The sequence below is a fragment of the Chelonoidis abingdonii genome, chromosome 4, assembly GCF_003597395.2.
Source record: "Chelonoidis abingdonii isolate Lonesome George chromosome 4, CheloAbing_2.0, whole genome shotgun sequence".
Taxonomy (NCBI): Eukaryota; Metazoa; Chordata; order Testudines; family Testudinidae; genus Chelonoidis; species Chelonoidis abingdonii.
The window spans coordinates 91593718-91616744 of NC_133772.1; the positions used below are offsets into that span (position 1 = coordinate 91593718).

The 23027-nt window shown below is 46.6% G+C and overlaps 1 protein-coding gene across 2 annotated transcripts in view; it reads right to left on the reverse strand.

Annotated features, from left to right (window-relative positions):
• Nucleotides 1-238: 238 nt before the first annotated feature.
• SPINT1 (serine peptidase inhibitor, Kunitz type 1) overlaps nt 239-23027 on the reverse strand; it is a 28416-nt gene continuing 5627 nt past the window's right edge. For both annotated transcript variants that reach the window (XM_032769060.2, XM_075065466.1), the window contains exons 3-11: nt 11807-11958; nt 10070-10205; nt 8885-9055; nt 8063-8089; nt 7570-7695; nt 6581-6631; nt 5279-5449; nt 3998-4054; nt 239-2810 (exon numbers count right to left, since the gene is read on the reverse strand). In XM_032769060.2, the coding sequence (XP_032624951.1) occupies nt 2614-2810; nt 3998-4054; nt 5279-5449; nt 6581-6631; nt 7570-7695; nt 8063-8089; nt 8885-9055; nt 10070-10205; nt 11807-11958 (1088 nt within the window). In that variant the 3' untranslated portion in view covers nt 239-2613. The remainder of the gene's footprint in view (nt 2811-3997; nt 4055-5278; nt 5450-6580; nt 6632-7569; nt 7696-8062; nt 8090-8884; nt 9056-10069; nt 10206-11806; nt 11959-23027) is intronic.

Sequence of the window (23027 nt, forward strand, 5' to 3'; positions counted from 1 at the left end):
CCAGAATGCCTCAGACCTAGTCATTATCTATGTAATCAAGCATTTCTGCTGTATTCATCACTATAGTATTTTGTGCTTAACAACAGTGTGGGCTCATTCCCCTCCCCTGAGACAGATACCACAGAGCCACTTCAGCCCCAACCCCCAAGCCACTACAACTCAGGGAATGCTGGTGCTGAGGGGAGACGCCTCACTGACATGGAGGACAACATTCCTCAGAGGCTTCTCTCAAGCCAGATAAAGACGAACAACATTTTATTAAAATCTGCATTTACAGAGGGAGCAAAATCAAGAGTTAAGGATTCTTACACAGGCATGGGGGGTTGTAGAAAAGCACAGGAGGCTGGGTGTGGAGGAGATGATGCAAAACAGACCAGAAAAACATGAGAGAGCCTGGCAATGGGCAGGGGCTCAGGCAGGTGTCTGCATCCCTTTGCCATCCCTTCAGGGGGCAATTGTGGGTATCAAGCCTGCAATCAGAGCACCAGCAGCTTGGGGGCAGTCATCTCCCCCCCACTCATCATCCTCCCAAGAGAGAGACAGCCCTGCTGGACTGACATCCGAGGGGTTCAAGCATCACTCCATTCGAGAAGAGATTATAATCACTTCATAACCTTCCCCAGGACATCCAACAGTGCCAGCCCACCACAGCCACAACCCTCTAGGGACGGGTCCCACATGCTTGTGTCCAAACATTAAAAAAAAAAAAAAAAAATCTGTACATTTAAAATTTTTTAAATTCATAAAAGAAAATGATCCAGGTTATCATTTCATAGCGGATATTTCCAAAGCAGCAGACATGGGGAATACAGGCTCCAACCCCAGTATTAACCAGCAATGCTTCAGAAGCATTTCATAGATGACCACGCCTCACCCAACTAGGGATAGTTGGGTTCTGTTCCAAAAGCAACAATAGCTGGACTATTAGGTGCATGGCTGGGGTGACAGGCCCCATCACAGTCACTGAGAGAAGCAGGATTGCACAGTAAAGGGATTAGTCTCTGCCTGGGGTTGGGACTTCATACTCAGCTACTCAACGAGAATGTGAGTGCGTACAGGAACTAGTGTCTGGGTAAGTTCTCAGAGCCTCATGTAGCTGGTGCTAGACTTCAATGATAGCAGCTGGGCTCATCTTGTTCCAGTCAAAATAGGGATGGGAGAAAAAAGTGGCATGAGTAAGAAAACCAGGGCAGTTCACTTTCCTCTGCAAAGTCCAAATCGGGGCTATCTCAGGTATGTTGATCAGCAGAGGGGCACTCTGGCACTGCGTGTGATTGTCAGCTTCAAAATATTAAATACAGGAAAATTTACAAAAAAAAAAGTTACAAGCTAACCACATTGGGCTGCTCCAGACAGCTGTCCCCAACAACAGAGCCAGGCCATCACCTGGGCAAATCCAGAGGCCCATGAGCAGTTTCACCAGATCTGAGGCTAGTACACTCTGTGGTTTGAGACATGAGAGATTGGACCAGCATGCTTGCTCACCCTCCCTCCCTCAACTTCACCTCTATCCATCTTTAGAGCATAGGTAGGAAGCTCTCATTTCTCCATGAGTGTCCTCTTCCTCCAAAAAGCCAATCAGGGTCCTTTTGCCAGGATACTACCTTGTTCCCATGCTGTGCTGACTGACTCCTTCCCTGTGGCGGAACTTACCATGAGCAACCAACAGGTGGCACTAATTCAGCACAGGTGAAGCAAGGGTACTGACTGAATCTGCCAGGGTGGAAAGGCAACTCTTTCCATCTCCCCCTAAGACTAGCTAGAAAACTAGGGACACAGCCTTCCATTCACTTTGAGTAAGAATATGCACATTTGCAAAGAATGTTCAGAGACTAGAGACTGTCATCCTGAAAAACGGACACATGGCAAGCCTTGAGAAGAGGAAGACAAAGAAGGGTGCATGTAAAACTCGTACTGCAGATCGTTTGGGGAGATATTAGTTGCACATTTCTGTAATATCTGTTCAAAACTCAAACAGCAATCAAAATGTAGACAATCCTGTCTTTCCTGTCATGGGAAGAGAGAGAATTTGAAAGACTGGCACATAGTTCACAGCACTGACTGGGCCAGTCACGTGAAGCATGCAAGCCCAGAAAAATTCTCACTGAGACCCCCGAATTTGGCATTGAAACAGAACCACCCAGGGAAGATGGTTTGGGGATGGGGTGGATAAGAGGAGGTGGTTGGATAGAACCAGAATGGGCAGATTTACATGTCACAGAAACAAAACAAAACAAACAAACAAAAAAAGCTGGCTCTGGTGGCCCTGCAGAAAAATTAATGCCACATAAAAGTCAAACCACAGCCCCTTCAGTAGATACAGCAAATCCTGCTGCTGCTCTCGCTTAGAATGGAAGGCACAGAACCATTCAGAGCTGTGACTGGATTGCTCGAGATAGGGAAGGGGAAAAAGTCAAGAGATGAACTAAAATCCTTTCCCATACCTTCAGCTTCAAGAGCAACCACGAGCACTTGGGACATGGCTAGTGTCTACTGCCATGCTACAAATATCTTCTAACAGAAAAGGAGGCAAAGAGTCCTTCAGGCATAGGCCTTTGTTTCTAATACAAACAGTACATGGAACTGTGCCCAATCTGAGGAAAGTGCTTGGGGTCAGATGGGTTTGGTTGTACTGTTGTAAACCAGGTGCTCAGTATCCTCTGTGGTGGAGAGGGTAGAGTTGGTAGCAGTGGTAGGTTGGCGTCGCCGGCTGTTCTTCTTTCTATTCTTCAGGAAGAAGTAGCCAATGATGACCAGGACTATCATTATGCAGATACAAAGGAGCACTGCAATAGCCACCTCAAAAGCACCTGTAAGGGGGACACACACAGTTACAAGGGCTGCTCCGCTATTTCTGTTGCAGCATTAACAGGCAGGAAAAAGCAAGAGGTACAGAGCTGGGTCACCACTTGGTGCTGGCAAAAGACATTGTCTGGGCGTTCAATAAGGACTAGTGACTGGACAGCGGCATGTTTAGCTCAGCAGTTGGTGGAGATGAAGAAAGAGCATGACTGAATGGCTCAAGGAGCTGGTAAGGATATACAGACCCTTTCACTTCCAGGTCATGGTTCAAGTTTCACTCGAGTCAGTTCTCAAAAAGTTATTACCATCTGAAGGCTGTTCAGCTACTTGGAGGTTGGACATCTGTATTAAACACACAACCATATTCCCAACACCAAGTGGAGTCTCTGCAGGGCAGCCAAGAGATGGCTGAGCCCAGAGGAGGAACTACTTAGGGGTGATTCCTCCAGATAAGGTAGATTAGCAGGAGAGTGTCAAGATGGCAGTACTACTGCCCAAGCTATAGCTGTTCTGTGCATCAGTCTCCAGTGATGTTAATCGGGCACCTGTCACCAGCACTGAAGTCATTTAAGTTTGGCACATTTGAGGACCATGGCAAATCTGAGAGAAAGGTTCAGTCTCTGGGACATTGGGAATGAAGAATCACCACCTTAGGAGCAGTCTGCTCTGAGAGAAACTCTCTCAGCACAGGGATGAATGGCAACTCACATTAAAATGTGAGTGTTGTATGTTTAAGATCATTAACTTCAGGCCCACTGCAATTATAGCTTGCAGCTTTAGTGTTGTTAAACACATACAACCCTGCTTCCATGTCAACCAACATTATTCAAATACCCACCTGTGTCTAGCCTATCCTCAGCTATCCAGGTCAGTGGGGGACATGCCAGCCTGGCTATGAGGGGAGAGTGTCTTCCCCACTGTTCTTTGATGCCTACAGATTATAGGACTCAATTCTCTTCTTACTTATACTAGGGTGAATTAGGAGTAACTACAGAGGTCAACTGAGTCACACCGGAGTGAGAGATGAGAAGGAATCCCACAGATCCATTTCCCTTGTCCCATGAAGACCACATTACTTCCTGTAGTTAGATGTGATGTTCCTCCCCACATCCTGGTAATGAAGTGCAATACATTCCACGAGACAGGGAAGAAGAGATCATGACAAACATGTCACTTGAGTAAAATTCTTACTTACTCAAGCCAGCATGCTGGGTCTCATATGTTCCCCATCTCTGGCCAATCAGATCTGCCTCTGCACAGGGAACAAAACAAAAAAACAGTCTCATGAGAGAGCTGGGAACAATGGAGTGAGGTGTCACGCTGGAGTCAAACTGCATACCTGGAATTAACCACCAGAGTATTCCCTTCCAGCATCCTCTCAACCCAGCCAGGGCATTATTTCCATTTCTTTAATTCTGGCTTCTCTCTTTCTCTACAGATACAGGAATCTGGAGAGGGGAGAGTCTCCCTTCTGACAGCCCCAATGAGGGAAAATGTGCTCTTGGCAGGGGTGGCTCTATGTATTTTGCCGCCCCAAGCACAGCAGTCAGGCTGCTTTCGGCGGCATGCCTGCGAGAGGTCCACCAGTCCCACACCTTCGGCATATCCGCCGCCGAATTGCCGCTGAAACTGCAGGACCAGTGGACCTCCTGCAGGCACACCGCTGAAGGCAGCCTGACTGCCTCCCTCACGGCGACTGGTAGGCCACCCCCCATGGCTTGCCGCCCCAGGCACGCGCTTGGTGCACTGGTGCCTGGAACCATCCCTGGTTCTTGGGGCAGGCCGGCGAAGGATGGTATTGATCCACCCAACACTTCAGAGAAAGCATCAGAGCAGGAGTCTCTCTGCTTCCTTACCAACACAGCTTAGTGGAATCCCTTCTTTGGGACTCCCTCACCTCCCACTCAGACAAGACACAATCTGCACTAGATGATGTAAAACTAGTTTCTAGATGCATGCTTTAGCAATTTGAGTAAACAGTCTCTACAGAGAGGACCTACAGGTTTGGGGGCATGTGTCTCCTCACCACCAAATATCCAGTTTTGCCTCCTCCATCGTTGTATCAATGTGATGACCCTGAAAAGGGCAAAACAGATACCCGTGGGCCCCTAAATGGGCCATTTCACTCCAGTTTAAAGAACTGTTGGAATTCTCTCTGGCTGGACAGCCAAGAGCCAATGCCTTGCACATCGATATCCAAAATGCTCTTCCAGTTCACAGCAGTAATGGAGCTCAAGAAACTCCCAAGAAAAGGCTGGCCTGGGAGAAATTGTACTTCAGAGTGTTAATTTCTGGGTGCTCTGCATGAGCAATCAGATAGAATGAGGAGCTTTGTGGAGAGAGGCCAGGGTTAAAGAGCAATGCTCCATCTCATGCTCTGCAGAGCTCCAGCCTATTTGGAGCCAGGGAATTTAGCTTGAAGGGTTTCACTGTGATAGAGATGCTGGCCTCCGCACCCCACAGCCCTGCTGCTTACTTGTGATGCCTGCACATGATTTCAGACACTCTTCTTCCTCCTCAAAGTTATTTCGGTTGCCTTCACAGCCCCCATAGGTGAAGCGGTCACATTTCTCAGTGAATGGGTTGTAGTACCAGCGGGGGATGCTCTCTTGGCACATTCCAGTGTCTGGTAAATCTACACAGTGACCTGGCAAAGCAGAAGAGGTGTTCAGGCTCAACCAGCACATTTACACAGCATCCACGCTTTGTAACTCCTCTGATGCACCGTGTGCCACTCTTCAGTCTCCAAGCCACTTTGTGGCACCTATTTCCTAGAGTTAGCAAAGACTATCAATAACCGATTGACATAACTGCCAACTAATTGTGACGCACTGGCAACAATCACCCTCACAGCCCCAAAAGTGCATGGGGGGAGGATGTAGCCAATTAGGGCACTTTAGCAGAGGCTAGAAGAGGATAATGCTATTCCCATCTGGAGAGGGATCAGTCCCCCCAGCAAGGGCTTGTCTACAATAGGAATTGACTGCAATAGCTACTCCACTGAATAGCTCTAGCACGTTAAATTCACTCCCTACCTTATTCTGAGATCACTTTTCTGTGTAGACAAGCCCTAAGCATGGAGGTTTAAAAGAAAAGAAAGTCTTCCCTCTCCACAGAGCAGGGAGAGCACTCCAGCAATCACTGCAATGAGCGAGAGCTAATGAGCCCAACAGCTGCCGTTGATCAGTTAGAACGGATGTTTGAACAGAGAGAGGGTGGGGTAGAGTCCAAAGTCAATCCCGAGGTTCTCATCCATCTAACATTACACCAGTGCCTGGCTGCCAAGGGTTCAAAGTTCACTTAATAAACAGGATACTGCCGAGCAGAACTGCCACTTGTCCATAAGTCTCCCCAGATGGCATCGGAGTGAGGTCTAGGCATCAGGTATGGCATTAGAACCACACACTCAAATCCTTGCAAAGTTGACTGAGCAATTCATCCTCCCATGTTTAGACAGATGGATGGAGTGAGTGCCATGCAATCTACTGCCTGGGGGTGAAGGGGGTGGGAGGAGCTCTCTGGAGGAGCACAGCACTACTTACCATGTTGAAGAGGTTTTACTCTGGTTATGTCTCCTCTATACTATTCAGGCAAACGAACAGTGTTGAAAATCGATTCAGGAAATGCTTTTAGACCCAGTATCAATGGAATCAGTCAGGCACTGACTGGCTTATGCTAGGCAAGAGTCCTTTTCTGGGATAGGCAATTTCCCACTATGCACTGGGAAAATACATGGAAGAAGGCTAAAGTAGCCTTTCAGGATTTGTAACATACATACCTTGCTCAGTTGTAACATTGATTTTCCGTAGTTTATTGAACTCTACTGCATCTGCAAAAAGAAACAGCTCATAGGATAGAAACGTACAGTCCCCAGCTCAGGTATGAAACTCCTCCACCCATCCCAAGATATGTGGAGAGAGGGTCTTTGAGGGACACTCCCTAACTACTTTCTTCTCCCTTTTGCTAGCATCATACATAAGGCAGGGAAAGAAGCTATAAATCAAGGTCCACAAATATTTAAAAGTAGTTAAAAAAAAATCAAGGTGGAAAAGAAATTACGTATGGAAGTGTGACTAATAATAATGGGATGAAGTTAAGGAAGGGAAAGTTTAGGCTCCTTATCAGGAAATACTCCCTGACAGCAAGATGTATTTGACTGTGGAATAGCCTCCCAAAGGAGTGGGGGGCGGGAGACATGTCACTCCAGACTTCTAAAATTAATACTGGTTTGTGATGCTCAAGAGGGAGGGGAATCACAGAATATATGCAGACTGTAGGATCGGAAAACAAAGGAACCCAGGAATTATCTGTCATGACACAGAAGCGAGGAGGTGTTTAAGGAGTTCAGCGTTTTGCCATGTCAGGTGTAAGCTGTTAGCAGAACATTCCTGTAATGTTTAAGAGACTGGGAGAAGTCGAGGTGGCAAAAAGTATTTGGAGGTGGTATATGAAACCATGAGACCAAGTAAGGTCACTCAGGGATAAGATATATAGAGAGAAAAGAACAGAACCCTGTGGGTCTCAGGCAGAAGGGTAGATTCCAGAGAAGAGAGAGCAGAGGAAGAATCCAGGAGGTAACAGAGAGTCAAGAACAATGTGATCAGCAGTGTTGGGCCTCTCAAATGCTAGTGACAGAGCAGTGCTGTGAAGATGCTTACGTGTGAAGGATACAACTAGGTTAGGAGACCAGAGTACTATGCTAATAAGACATATCCATCTTCAGGCACTAAAGTTGGAAAGTTTAGGACCCAGACTCTAAGTACTTACACAGCTCACAACGCCCCTCATCTGATCCATCTGCACAATCCAAAGTTTCATCGCATTCCAGGAAACCATCAATGCAGCAGCCATCTCTGCATTTGAAGTGGAAGGACTCACAGTTCCCATTGCACACTGGAATAGAAAGAAAGATTATGGTTTTTTTGGGGTGGAGGGAAGGATGTTCACCAGAAAACCCCTCTCCTCCTGGCACCCACATATGTCGTGAAGGGCTCGTGCCTCCCTGTGAGCTTCCTGGGGCACGGGAAGCCTGGACAGTACTCTCTTCAGAGTCCATCAGTGCCACTCCAAACTTGGTCCAAGGCAGTCAGTGTGGAATGAAGCAAAGCGCCTCCTTTCCCCAGGGAGTGAACATGACTTCGAAGTGCAGAGTGCTAGCTATAAAGCTATAGAGATTAGATTTTAGCCTCGACACCCGCCTTTCTCATTCACACTTACTAGAACACATTGTACATTAGACAGAGAGGTATGAGACGCCTACCTGGCTTGGCCCGCGTTCCAAAAGAACCTTGAGAAAAGACATAAAAAAAGCTAGATTATTTTGGTGAATCAGAGTCTGTTCTATACTGTCACTATGCCTCCCCCAATAACCAAGGCTACCCTAGCACAACGGCTACCCAGGACAAACATTTTGATTGTTCACCAGAATCCCATATTGCATTTTTCAGGAGGGCTATACACTGTGTCAGGAGGGGAGGTGGGAAAGATACTGACTGCTCTGAAGTCCCTCCCACCTTACTCCTCCTAAACCAGTCACTCACTCACTCATGCCCGTCACCCCAATCGGGGTATGGGCCGCCAACCACAGATCTCCAGAGTCCTCTATCCTGGGCCATTCGCTCTAGCTGCTTCCAGGTATAGCCCATTTCAAGCTATTCCAAATTGTCTTTTCTGCCTCCATTCCTCTGTCCCCACCTTAAGCTCAATATGTAGCACAGTGGCCTGGCAGAGGCCCATAAATTCATCACATCACAGGCTTTGCTGACTGGCTCTTAACAAAGGCTCAGCTGTGCTACTGCTAACGGGTGTAAGGAGAAAGCTGAATTTCATGGGAAAGAGAAGAACATCTGGCACGTCCAGGGCAAGACACCTTGTTCTGTGGCTACATTTATAGGTAGCAGGAAGAGGATTTTGAAAGCAAGTCTGTGGCTACAGAAGTGTAGTAAACACCAGTCCCTGAATGAACTTCTTTCACACCATGCTGAGGAATGTTGACTAGACAGAAACTTCAAACTAAATACCAAGTATACGCCAATCAATGGAACCACACTGACACAGGGGTTTCCTTTATAGATGGACTCACCTTGAACATTCTTGCAGGCAAGTTTACACTCTTCCTCCCGTACGTAGTTATTCTTGTTGGCCTTGCAGCCCCCAAAGGTGAATTTCTCACATTGCTGAGACTCTGGATTGTAGAACCAGCGGGGAAAGGACCCACGGCACCGACCCACTTTACTAGGAGCCAAGCAGAACTCTGGAATGTAAGAAAGGAACTCCAATGCAAAAAGTCTGCATACAAGGCCAGAGCTCATTTTACTTCAACTCCACAGTTGGAGTATGGATGCTTGGCCTTGCTGAAATATCAGGAGGTGAGCTGGATCAGCAGCAATGACTGCAGCTTGCTGCCAAGGGCAGAATCAAGCACTAGCTAATCTGGCACCAATTCTCCCATCCTTGTAGCCACAAAGGGAGGGCAGGAGCAAGCACTGGTGGCTTGTAGGGGGGCAAAGGGGGAGTTCTCCCAAAGGCAACACATATCTTGAGCTCAGTCCAAGGAGGTTCCACTTAAAAATACTTTCTTGTCTGCATTCTAGGGAAGTCTATTTACCATAGTACTGGGATGGAAGGAGGAAACCTCTGCTTAAGGCACTAGTGCCAAATGGCCACCAAGAACCCACACTGCCTTATTGATGCATAACTCTGAACATCTTGATTGCCAGGCACAAGTCCTTTGTAGCAAATTTGATAATCAAATCTGTGGCCATTTAGGACTTCACACTGACAGCTGTCACTATGCTGCACACCAGGGTTATTTGGCACTTCACAGTGTAAGCAAGAAATTAACACCCCCTCCGTCCCCCAGCACAAGCTCTTACCTCAGCTAAAGGACAATCGTTGTTAGCAGTATAAGGTCTATGATATAGATCTGAGCAGTTTTGGTCCCATCCAATTAAGGGCAGAGTCTCACACACAAAGCCAGTTCATTACCATGTCTTAGTTTTGCATGGGGATTGGAGAAACTGAGACAGGCATTAGTGGATGGGGAGACCTTATACTAATAAAGTTTAGGCATGGTAGGTTGAATTTTCATCTGGAGAAACTTCATAAAGTTATCCTGCCTCCAGTCCCCCAACATATAGTATTCCCATGCACCATCTCCCACAAGAGCGCTGGTAACATAGCTTGCTGATAACCTATTAGAGCAACAAAGTATCTTAGCTGGGACCCCTGGAGATTCCAGTGCAAAGGTCTATCTGGATAGACTCACCTTCAGTCTGCTCAGCTGTCAGGACCATGATCGTGATGTTGGTGGAGTCCTGCTGGCCAGCACTGTCTGTGACAGTGAGCTGGAAGACATACTGCCCCTCCTGCAGGTTGGAGATCTCGGCTTGATCTTCCCCTTTCTTCAAAAAAGCAAAACAAACAAAATCATAGCAGGAGCTGGCATATCAAACCGTGGGGGGCAACGGGGGCTATGTGCGCGTGGGTGTGTTGCATCAGGAAGAGAGCAGCTGAGCTACACGTGGAAAAGGCTTCCACTCATTGTCATCTTGTAAAGCACTCTGGGATTCTTTACAATTATGAGTTAGATTCTGGCTGCCTATGCCCAAGTGGGCTAAGGGAGGCAGATAACACTACAGCCTCAGCACTCTAGCATGCTCAGTCTAGATACTGGTGGACTTTGGGGCACTATACTTTGGTCTAGCCAATAAGCCCAGTAGTGTTACAGGCCCTAAAGATCTTACAGCCAGACAGGAGTCAGGAGGCATGGGTTCTATTCTGCACTCTGCCACTGATTTGTTGTGAGGTTTTGAGAAAGTCACTTAGCAGCTTTGTGCCTCAGTTTCCCCACCTGTAACATGATGATAAAATCTTATGTAAAGAACGCCTGAGTGACAGGCGTTCTAAGTGTGTTGTTGTTGCTTACTAATGTTTGGGTACACCAGCCATGCCATCTGACAGCAGGTACAATGGATCCCGGGTCTTGGCTTTAATGAGCTCATGCAGCCTTTCAGGCATGTAAGGATTGCACGATTCGAACAGGGAGAAGCACCTATCCAAGATAGTGATGAAATCAGAGAACAGCCCAATGAGAACAGGAGCAGAACTCTAGAGACAGGCCACAGGGATACAAGCTAGCCCATTTGCAGAGGAGAAGGCTAGCAATCAGAGCATAGCAGAACTGGAGTATGGGTCAGTTGCCTCGCTCAAAGACACGCACTAAGAAGCAAAGATGGTTATAGCACGTTATATATTGTTTTCTCTCTCTCTCTCTCTTCTCCCGCTCCCCCCAGTAGAACAGACCACAAAAATGCACAGGGGATGAGGGTTTAGGAGCATTCGCTGGATTCTTGACTTCCTGTGCTGCAAGAGTTTCCTGATGGAGAGAAGAAAGGTTAGCTCACTAAGCCCTGGTCTACACTTGGGGGGGGCAGGGGGGGAGAGAATCAATCTAAGTCACACAACTTACTTACTTAGATCGACTTCCTGTGGTGTCTTCACCACAGTGAGTCGACTGCTGCTGCTCCCCTGTCGATTCTGCTTGCACCTCCTGCAGCACTGGAGTACAGGAGTCAACAGGGAAAATGCTTGGGGGGCGGGGGGGGGTCGATTTATCACGTCTAGACTAGACACGATAAATCAATCCCTGCTGGATCAATCGCTGCCCGCTGATCCGGCGGGTAGCGTAGATATATCCTAAGCAATGACAGCACCACTGGGTGACAACACCAGGGATGTGTAAAGTATGGAAGATGCATGGGAGAGAGCGGAAGAGACAGAAAAAGGTAGCACATTGATAGGAAACTGTCATTCTGGCACAGCTTCTTCCCTCAACTCCTCTGCTCTTAACTCACTCTAAAGAGAGAGGAGATAGAGAGCAGACACTTGGCTGCAACAACAAGAAGACAGAAGGACAAGGCGACCCGTAAGATATCGATCAGTTGCAACATATTTGCAGCATGAGCCTCTGGGCGAGCAAAGCAGCACTCACTCCACTCCCTACCTCCAGCACCACAGAGGTGTCACCAAGCAGAAGTTTCCAATCATAACTGACAATCCCATGGTCATCTGTGCTTTCTGTGCCTCTCAGTAACACTGGCTCCTGAGGCTGCACCTTCATGTCCATCCCAGCACGGGCTATGGGAGGCTTATCATCTGGAGAAGAAAAGCAACAAAAGGCTTAGGTAAGAAGCAGAAAGACTAGGGTATTGTCTCAACCAGGAAGAGGCCGGGATTCCCCCAGACTGAATACATGTGGGTTCCAGTCACTAAAATAGGAATATGTTTCATCATTATATGTTTGTAAGCAAATCAGTCTGAGACAGCAAAGTGTGCAGGTGAGGAATGCCGGGTCAGTTTCAAGGGTCTAGAGCAGAATTCTTTTGCTTACTTCACCTGTCTCCTCCATTATTAAATGTAACTGGTCAGTAATCCATACTGCAGCCAGTCTCTCTGAGCCAATTGCAACTACTTAGAGATTTTACCTGTAGAAAGAAGTATAAGTGACAAGCATGGCCAGCTCCAGCTTTTTTACCGCCCCAAGCGGTGAAGAAAAAACAAAACAAAACCCCAAAACCCAGTTGAGCTGCCACCGAAGAGGACGAGAGGGAGTGAAGGACCTGCCGCCGAATTGCCACCGAAGACCTGGATATGCCACCCCAACAATGAACTGAGTGCTGCCCCTTTCTATTGGCCACCCCAGGCACCTGCTTCCTTTGCTGGTGCCTGGAGCCAGCCCTGGTGACAAAGGAACACCTTGTTCCTACAGCTGTGGACTCCTAACACTCACAAATTTCACATAAACTACACACACATATGATTTAATGTTGGTGTTAGATAAGGAATCAGTTCAAAATCTTCTACCAATTAATTCCCTCCAATACCCAACTTAAGGAGACACTTAGGGGTGGGGGTAAGTGGGAGGCAATATAATCCACTTATTCCATTTTTCTATTCAAAACTCATACTGTCTCTGGAGAATAGCCCCTCCCTTGAAAAAAAATCTTGCACGGCATTCAAATGCCATCCTGTGGACCACACCCCTCCCTTTGCACCACTAACAATCTGGATCAAAAGGTCACTCTGGAAAATATAGGAGGCAAAAGTAAATCCTCATCATGGGAACAGGCCAGTAAAAACAGAATGCAGGCCATACAACTTCAACCAATAATTTCTGCATCAAGCCCAATAACGTATACTCAAATTCAACCACATCTTTTAAGAAGTCATCCAGTCTTAATTTATAATCCAGCCATGAAAGCCTTATATTGTGCTATGAAAGGTTACTATAAAGGGAGGATCAGAATCCACCAAATCTCCAAACTATTCCAATGGTTAATTATCTTCACTATTAAAAACTTACACCTTATTTTCAATTTGAGTTCTTCTGGATTCAAGTTCCACCCATTAGATCTCGCTGTGCCTTTTGCCTACTAGATTAAATGGCCTTCTGGCATTAGGCATCTTCTTCCTGGTAAATTCTTCTAAGCCATGATCAACTCACCTCTTGGCCCTCTCTTCACTAAACCGAATGGAATCAATCTCCTTAAGTCTCTCATTGTGAGATGCATTCTCCAGACCACAATTCTTTGCAGATCTTCTCTGAACCGCCTCCTATTTTTCCCCTCCCAAAATTCTTTAGAGCATTGACACAAAAACTGGACAAAGTATTCTAGTAGCTTTGTGAGACCCTACTACTACTGTATATCACCTCCCAACTAAACAATCCTGTTGACACAGCCAAGCATCACATGAACCCTTTAGCCACAGAATTACAGTGGATACTCAAGTTCTTTCCATGGCCACTGCTTGCCAAACTTCACATCCTGTAATTATGGCTTACATTCTATGTTCCTAGATGTAAGGCCTTGGATTTAGCTGTATTAAAATGTTTGATAGAAAACTGGGCACAAAAGCCATCTAGAGCACTCTGTATAAGTGACACATCCCTGTGATCAAATTTACCACTCCAGTCTTTGTGTCATTTGCAGTCTTCATCAGCAATGATTTTATATTTTATTCCACAGAATTTTTTATCAAAATCATTCATAAAAATGTAGGGCTGGAAGGCACCTCAAGAGGTCAGCTAGTTTCATCCCCCTATGCTGAAGCAGGACCAAATGTACCTTGGGCACCCCATCTGACAGGTGTTCTGAATCTCCATCTTTGGGGCTTTTAAAAAACGGTTTATGCAAAGCCTCTCTTGGAAGCCTATTCCACTACGTAACTATCCTTATAGTTAGAATGTTTTTCCTAATGTCTAACTTAAATCTCCCTTGCTGGAGATTAAGCCCATTACTTTTTGTCCTACCTTCAGTGGCCACAGAGAACAACTGCTCTCCATCCTCTTTATTACAGCCCATAACATATTTGAAGACTTATCAGGTCCCCTCTCAATCTTCTTTTCTCAAGACTAAACATGCCCAATTTTTTAACCTTTCCTCACAGATCATGTTTTCTAAACCTTTCATCATTTCTGTTGCTCTCCTTTGGACTCTCTCCAATTTGTCCACATCTTTCTGAAAGTGTGACACCCAGAACTGGACACAGTACTCCAGCTGAGGCCTCACCAAGGTGTACAGAAGAACACCTCCCTCCCTTGTATTACAGAGGATATTCTCATTAATACTCCCCAGAATGATATTAGCCTTTTTCACAACTGCATCATCTTGTTGGCTTATATTCAATTTGTGATTCACTATAACCCGTAAATCCTTTTCAGCCTTACTACCACCTACTCAGTTACTCATTTTGTAGCTGTGCATTTGATTTTTCCTTCCTAAGTATACTACGTTGTGCTTGTCTTTACTGAATTTCGTCTCGCTGATTTCAGACCAATTCTCCAATCTGGCAGGGTCCTTTTGAATTCTAATCCTTTCCTCTAAAGGGCTTGCAAACCCTCCCAGCTTAGTGTCATCCACAAATTTTATAAGCATATTCTGCCCTCCATTATCCAGGTCATTAATGAAACTATTGACTAGTACCAGACTCAGGATAGACCTCGGGTGGACCCCACTAGATATGCCCTCCTAGTATGACAGTGAACCACTTTGAGTCCAGTCTTTCAACCAGTTGTAAACCCAGTGCCCCCTTGGGAACGAACTAGCATGACTCCCAAGTGCTCAGCAGGCAGCTGTTGAGGGATCGTGATGTGTGCTTCTCCCACTGCTGCCAGCCCTCTTCTCCCCCTCGCGCTCCTACCGTGCCTAGGCTCAAGCTGTGGTGTGTGCCCTGTGGCAAACCGCAGTCTGTCACCCAGGAGTTTGAGGAACGTCTCCCTGTCTCCAAGTGCTGCTGCTGGAGAGGAGGGGAGGAGAATGAGACTGCCCCTCTTGGGGCCCTGTGGCCTATTGGGACTCCTGTGCCGCCTCCTGCCTAGGGTCCGGAGAAAGCGTATGAAAAAGTGTCTCTGTGTAGGCAAGTGTGTGTGTGCATGCTGCATTGTATGTGTAAGACTGTCTTTGTGTAGGGAGGGGTGTGTATTGTATACCTGTGTGAATGAAATTTGCAGCCTAACTCTGACTTTTATTCCTTTTGCTGGCTTGCACACAGAAAGATTGATGTTATGAAATGAATACACATGTTTTATGTCAAGTTTTTAAAAGAGAAGGGAACTCTAAAAGAAATGTATTATTTCTTAAAAAGTGAATGTTGTTGACTAGTAATTGCGATGAGCCAATGTATCAGACATTTCTCCCCATCTTTGTCTAGATACATTATAAAGTCTCTGTTGCAGACTCTCTCTTTTTATGTGTATGTCCAGCACCTACCACCCTGGAGCCTTGATCTTAGTTGAGGCCTCTAGGCACTAAACAACAATTGTAATACTAAATAATGTGGAAGAATATTTGTTAGTGCATGTTAGATGTGTACAAAAGAATACACGTGTGTATCTACATGTAGGTGTGGGAGTCCACTTCTACAGATTTAATTATATAGATATATGGACAGGTGTGCATTTCTGTGGTGGTGCCCTATGGATTTGTATTTGGGTTTCAGGAGTGGGCCATTAATGGACCCATTGCAGCTGTACAGGGTTGCCAAGTGTCCAGTTTTTGACCACAATGTCCAGGCAAAAAGGGACCCCGGCGGCTCTGGCTGACATCACTGACCAGACCATTAAAAGTCCAGTCAGTGGCACAGCGGGGACCCAGGGCTACGGCAGGTTCCATGCCTACCCTAGCTCCATGCAGCTCCTGGAAGCAGCCACCTGCTACCTGTGTCCCCTAGGCACATGGGTGGCCAGGGAGGCTCCATGCGCTGCCCATGCCCCGAGTGCCAGCTAAGCAGCTCCCATTGTCTGGGAACCATGACCAATTGGAGCTGCAGAGGCAGCACCTGCAGATGTGAGGGCAGCGCACAGAGCCTTACTGGCCACCCATGTGTCTAGGGGCTGCAGGGACCTGGCAACCACTTCCTGGGAGTTGCAGTAAGCACCTCCTGGACCCCACACCCCATACCCTCTCCCACACCCTAAACCCCCTATCTCAGCCTGAGCCCCCTCCTGCACCCTAAATCCCTCATTCCCCACCCCACCCCACAGCCCTCACCCCCAGCTGGAGCCCACACCCCCTCCCACACTCCAAACTCCTTGGCCCCAGCTTGGAGACCCCTCCTGCCCCCAAACCCCTCATCCTTGGCCCCACCTCAGATCCTGCACCCCCAGCCAGAGCCCTCACCCCTTCCCAAACCCCTACCCCAGCCTGGTGAAAGTGATGGAGGGTGGTGGAGAGCGAGCGAGAGAGGGAGGGGGGACGGAACAAGCAGGGATGGGGCCTCAGGAAGGGGCGGGGCAGGGGTGTTCAGTTTTGTGTGATTAGAAAGTTGGCAACCCTAAGATCAGCAGGAGGTGACATATCTCCAAAATATTCCCTTCAGGCAGAACGCAACAAAGGCCGAGCTTCCTGCCTGGCCATTTGTGTATCAGATGCCTCATTATGTATTTGCATACGGAGCCACAGGCAAAAGTAGAGGGAGTCTACATGACTAAACAGTTTATCACTACAGACAAAGGATTGTTCTGGTCTATCAAGTGCAAAGCGACACACTGGGTCCTTCACCAAGGAGTAGGGTGGCCAACTTTCTAATTTGTGAAAAGTGGACACTAAGCACTGGAACCTCCCCCACCCCATCCCGCCTCTCCCCCTTCAGGCCCTCTCCCTGCTCTGCCTCTCCCCCCAACACTCACTGCTCTCTCCACCTCCCTCCCTCCACCAGCTGAGCAGGGCTCTAGGGGTGGAGGGGTGACCGGGGCAGAATGTTCAAGGGGAAAGCCACGTTCTAGGGTGTGTGACTGGGGCAGGAAGAGCCATGATCCAGCGGTTGGGGGAGGGGGTGACTGGGGCAGGATGGGGGCAGCACTCCAGGGGTGAAGCACAAAGGAGGCTGAGAGAGGGGCCAGGGCACTGAGCCCAGCCACCGGTCCCACTCCTCAAACATCACACACTTCAGGATCCCTCTTCCTGGGCGCTAGCCACGGGTACCTCTCTTTGCTGGAGCCAGGCAGTTCCTGAGAGCTTCTCCAACTCCAGCAGCAGCTGCTCTTCCCACTCTCCCAATAGTAGAGCAGAAGCTGACTGTGGACAGTTACTCAAGTAACCAGACTTTTGGTGTCTGGTCAATACTACTGTCAGGTCCCTTTTCGACCAGACTTTCTGATCAAAAACAAGACACCTGGCAACCTGACCACGGAGGCAAGATGACAGCATGCTTGTCTCATGAAAGAAGGACATAGCCTGCCTGGCTATAAAGTGCTGCAAGCATTTTGGGTGAGCAATATTTGATTTGCTAGACTTGATTTCACTGTAAACATCGAAGTGCTGTGTGTTCAGCAGAGCGATACTCTGTGGTGGAACTGATAAGCTGGGGTTTACTGTCTTTGGAAGCAGTGAATCTGTGAATGCTGGGAGGGTCCAGTGGACCACGGATGGAATGTGCTAATCGCTAACCTATCAAGTGACAGCAGGGCCTGTGAGGCCTAGGGGGGAGTGCTTGTATTGCCTGTGGAGGTGAGGCGCTGACCCACAGCAGACACAGACAAGGCTTGCTCACACTAAGGGCAGGTGGTACCAAGGTACCCCACAAGGCCGGGTATCCCTGGGAAGTGTCTCACCCAAGTTGTATCAATTTCATCTAGACCAGTGCTTCTCAAAGTGGTGGTCCACGGACCGGTGCCGGTCTGTGAGCCAACAGCTGCTGGTCCACAGCGAGTTTCCTCATAAGAGTGTCGAATAGGATAATAATATGGCACTGGTCCTTAGAACATTGGGAAAAAAATTGCCGGTCCCCCACATCAGATAGCTTGAGAAGCACTGATCTGTGCTACACTTCCCTAGTTTGCTTATGAGAACATCATGAGGGACTGCATCAAAAGCCTTCCTAAAAAAATTATATATATCTATATATATCTATCTATCTATATATCTATATATATATCAAGATATAGCACATCTACTGTATTGTGTCCAGTTCTGGGTGCCACACTTCAGGAAAGATGTGGACAAACCGAAGAAAGTCCAGAGAAGAGCAACAAAAATAATTAATGGTCTAGAAAATATGACCTATGAGGGAAGATTGAAAAAAATTGGGTTTGTTTAGTCTAGAGAAGAGAAAACTGAGGGGGGACATGATAACAGTTTTCAAGTACATAAAAGGTTGTTATAAGGAGTAGGGAGAAAATTTGTTTTGCTTAACCTCTGAGGATAGGACAAGAAGCCATAGGCTTAAACTGCAGCAAGGGTAGTCTAGGTTGGACACTAGGGCTACGCTGAGACTACCCGCCGTATCGGTGGGTTAAAATCATTGCGATCGCGGGATCGATATATCGCGTCTCATCTAGACGCGAATATATCGATCCCGCGAGTGGCGCTTATATCAATTCCGGAACTCCACCAACCCCAACGGAGTTCCGGAATCGACATGGGGAGCTGCGGACATCAATCCCGCGCAGTGAAGACGGGTGAGTAATCCGATCTTAGATATTCGACTTTAGCTACGTTATTCATGTAGCTGAGGTTGCGTATCTAAGGTCGATTTCCCCCCGTAGTGTAGACCAGCCCTAGGAAAAACTTCCTAACTGACAGAGTGGTTAAGCACTGGAATAAATTGCCTAGGGAGATTGTGGAATCTCCATCATTGGGGATTTTTAAGAGCAAGTTGGACAAACCACTGTCAGGGATGGTCTAGATAATATTTAGTCCTGCCTTGAATGCAGGGGACTGGACTAGATGACCTCTAGAGGTCCCTTCCAGTTCTATGATTCTACTGCTTCTCCTCTATCCACTAGGCCAGTAGCCCTGCCAAAGATGGAAATTAGGTTGGTTTGGCATGATCTGTTCTTGACAATTCTATGTTGGTTATTATTTAGCATCATATTATCCTCTAGGTGCCTCCAAATTGATTGTACATTATTAAATAGTATTGGGCTGAGAACTGGTACTTGTGGGAACCACCAGAAACACTCCCACTGGTTGATGATTCCCCATTAACAAGTCATATGTAAAATATATTGGACTCTCAGCTAGACGGAACAAAGGTAGTTGAGATGAATATATTTGTATCATAAGACAAAAAGATTTTTGAGTCACTAGCCAGATTGGGCAGGGATGGTGTCAAAAGTTGGAAATGGGCAACAGGGGATGGATCACTTGATGATTACCTGTTCTGTTCATTCCCTCTGGGGCACCTAGCATTGGCCACTGTCGCAAGACAAGATACTGGGTTAGATGGATCTTTGGCCTGATCCAGTATGGCCATTCTTATGTTCATATTGTGGGAGTGCACCAGGGTCCTTCTGTGCTGGCAGGAGACACAGCCACCTACAGAACTTTACACTGGGCTCCATACCAGAAGAGGTGAGTCTTTCCAACTGAACAATTTAGTTTATTTTAGCAACTATCATTCCCCCAGAGACATGAAGTCTGTCAAGGAATAGATAATGGTGCATGGAGGTGCACAGCCACTTCAACAGCACAGGTCCCCATGTACAATTAGAACTGGCATTTCATTTGCAAGCTGTACACAAAACAGCAGCACCGCATACCCTGCATTTAATGCCACTGAATAAGAGGTGTATCACTACCAGTCCTCCCATGTGCACCGTATGAATTGGACACACTTATTTTGAAGATTATTTCCCACCCCTCCCCTGTCAACATAAAGGTCTGGTTGATACCATGACACATCTATCAGTAAGCTTTAGGATAGAATCATAGATTTTAAGGTCAGAAGAGACCTCTAGTCTGACCTCCTGCCCAATGCAGGCCACAGAATCTCACCCACCCACTCCTATATCAAACTTGTGTTTGAGCCATTGAAGTCCTCAAATCATGGTTGAAAGACTTCAAGGTGCAGAGAATCTTCCAGCAAGTGACCCATGCCCCACGCTGCAGAGGAAGGCGAAAAACCCCCAGGGCATCTGCCAATCTGCCCTGAAGGAAAATTCCTTCCAGACCCCAAATATGGCGATCAGCTAAACCCTGAGCATGTGGGCAAGACTCACCAGCCAGACACCCAGGAAAGAATTCTCTGTAGTAACTCAGATCCCACCCCATCTAACATCCCATCACAAACCATTGAGCATATTTACTGCTAGTAGTCAAAGATGAACGAGTTGCCTACAGGACCACATCCATGGCAACGGGCTATGAACTTGCAACGAGTCAAGGTATTTTCAGCTGGCATTTCTTCTTGTTTCCACAATTAATGAGAGTCTTAAATGACCTCTGGAAAAGCACGTGCTGCTACTTATAAACCAGCCAGGTTAAGGGCACCCTGTGTAGTGCCCAGACACCCAGAGTGTAGCACTCAGGCTAGGTACTGAACTCCCGCCACACGAACAGAAAAGCCCTAAACACTGTGGAAATGCTGTGGGGCTATTTCACAGGCTGAGGTTGGGGCAGGCAGGAGGCTGCATGAGGAGATCTCCCCTTGAGAGGAGAGGCATATTGGCATGGCAAAGGCACTGCAGGGAGATCTGCCACTCTGTGGATCGAAGGCCTGAGTAGGGACAGACAGGAGGCTCCAGCTGCTATGTGATGAGTTGTCAGGGTTTGGTTTGTTTGCAGGGCGAGGAAGAAGGATTCATTTTCCCTGTATAGCCATTTGGGCTTTGCATTTGCCAGGGATCACATGGCTTCCAAGAAATCTAATGAAGGCCATTCACATGCCAAATATTTCACTGCTGATCAGTTTAGCACTTATCTCTCTCTCCCTCAGGATTCTGGGTAGACCAGCAGCATTTTCTCCTCTTTGGGTCACCCTGACTAACAGGTCAGTTCATTTCTAGATTCCATCTCTAGGATTCAGTAAGTCCCCCCATCACCATCCCCATTGAAAAAAAAAAAAGGCCAATCACTTGCACACAAGCAAAGTCTCTAACAAGGAGAGAAGGAATTTTACCAAACATTCGGAGTCCGGTTTTCAGAATGCTGAGAATCCTCTTCCTTCATCCATGGACCTTAACTGGATTTGTGACTACTCAACATCTTCAGAAACACAAAAAACGGGTTTATTTATTTAGAGAGCCCCCTTAATGTCAACCCAGGTCATTCAAGTAGGAACTGGTTCTAACTGGCACTCCTACAAGCTGTAACATTCTTCACCTGCAGCTAGGTGAAATTCTCTCTTACCTCTAGAATTTGTATTTGCTTGCTGGAAGGTAATTTTCCTATGTGAACCCATCAGCAAACAGAACTCCACAAAGTTAAGAGAATTTGATACTCACATCTTCAAAAAGTCTCCATTAAAAGGAAAACAGCCTGGATTTTTAGTGCTCTTTTGAGTATAGAAAGTTTACGTACATTTTACTGAAACAAGGTGATATAAAATCACGAAAGTTGACAACGTTTTAGAGTCTCATGATATCTGATGTTTTTCCAAAAGGTCCAGCCTCATGGAGCCATGCAGTTATGTGAGAATCTCAGCTTTCATTAAAATAATAAGCCAGTCTCATGATTTATGAAAGTGTGAGACTGTCAATACTGAGATTATAAAGCAGTATTTAAACAGATACCTGAAATAATTTGAAATCTGTACTGATCAGAATTAGGAAGTTTTCCCACTAGAAAATCTTAAAAAGGAGTCAAAAGCCACCCAAACAAACATGCTGAAAAACAGACTACCAAGGTAGTTTTATACACATAACCAGGCAGGGACTAACAACGAAGTTGTGTACAACTGCTAAACAAACACTCCCCATACAAAGTACACTGATCTTCCATCACTTCCCCAAGGAAGGTACTCAGATGCAAATAATTTCCTGAGAGTGTTTATTCAGCCTCCTCCATTAATACAGTAATTCTCTTTTCATAGTAACACTCCAGTGTCATGAATGGAAACATTGAGGTTGCCAGGTAGACGGGAGTTGAATTTCTGTAAGGAAAAAACATGCTTCTGAAGGAGGTGGGGGAATACAAATCAAAATGGGTGGGAGAGGGAAAATGCAATATTTCCTTGTTTGGGAGCAATCTCTTAGGAATACCTCCTATTGACCATATCAGAGATGAAACAGAGTTATTATAAAAAGCACATAATTAATAGAGAACAAGCCTCACTATAGAAGCATTATAAAGGTTGATTTAAAAGTTCTGAAGAAAAGTTATTACCAAATGAGACCTTATTAAGGATTTTGCCATAAGAGTTTTTAAAAGGGTGCTCACTGCAGTTCAAGCCAATCTCATTATAACCATGGGGGCAACCCAACAGGACTCTCAGTACTTCCACCTTGTTCACTCCAGCTGAAGTGTTTCTCAAGGGTCACTGCTTTAGAAGAAAGCAGCTTGCCACACCACTCAGGGTTTGTAAGAGGCAAACATTATTTCCTTGAAGCTTAGAGAGGATTCCCAGGGAAAGGTTCTTCTGCTGATCTTTGTTTTTGCTGGTTTCATTAATTTGGGATCAATTTGCTAGCGTGGTTTGAGTCTTAAAACATGCAGGACCTCAGTCAGATTCACTGCTCCCAGCATGGTCAGTCAACAGTGACCATGCGAGTGTGCGTAGAGGTCAATCATCTGTGTACTGCACCTTTAATTATAGAGCAGCCGCCCCACCTCATGGTGGGGCACTTTCAGCTGGAAAAAAAAAATGCCTTAGGCAATAGGCTTAATGAGCAGTCTGGCTTGTAGAAGCCATCAGACTCCATTAGGGGAGCATGATGCATCTCAAATAAGGTTATTCACTAGAAGCAGAAGAGAGGACCCTGTTAGATAGGCATAGCTGTTCTGTAT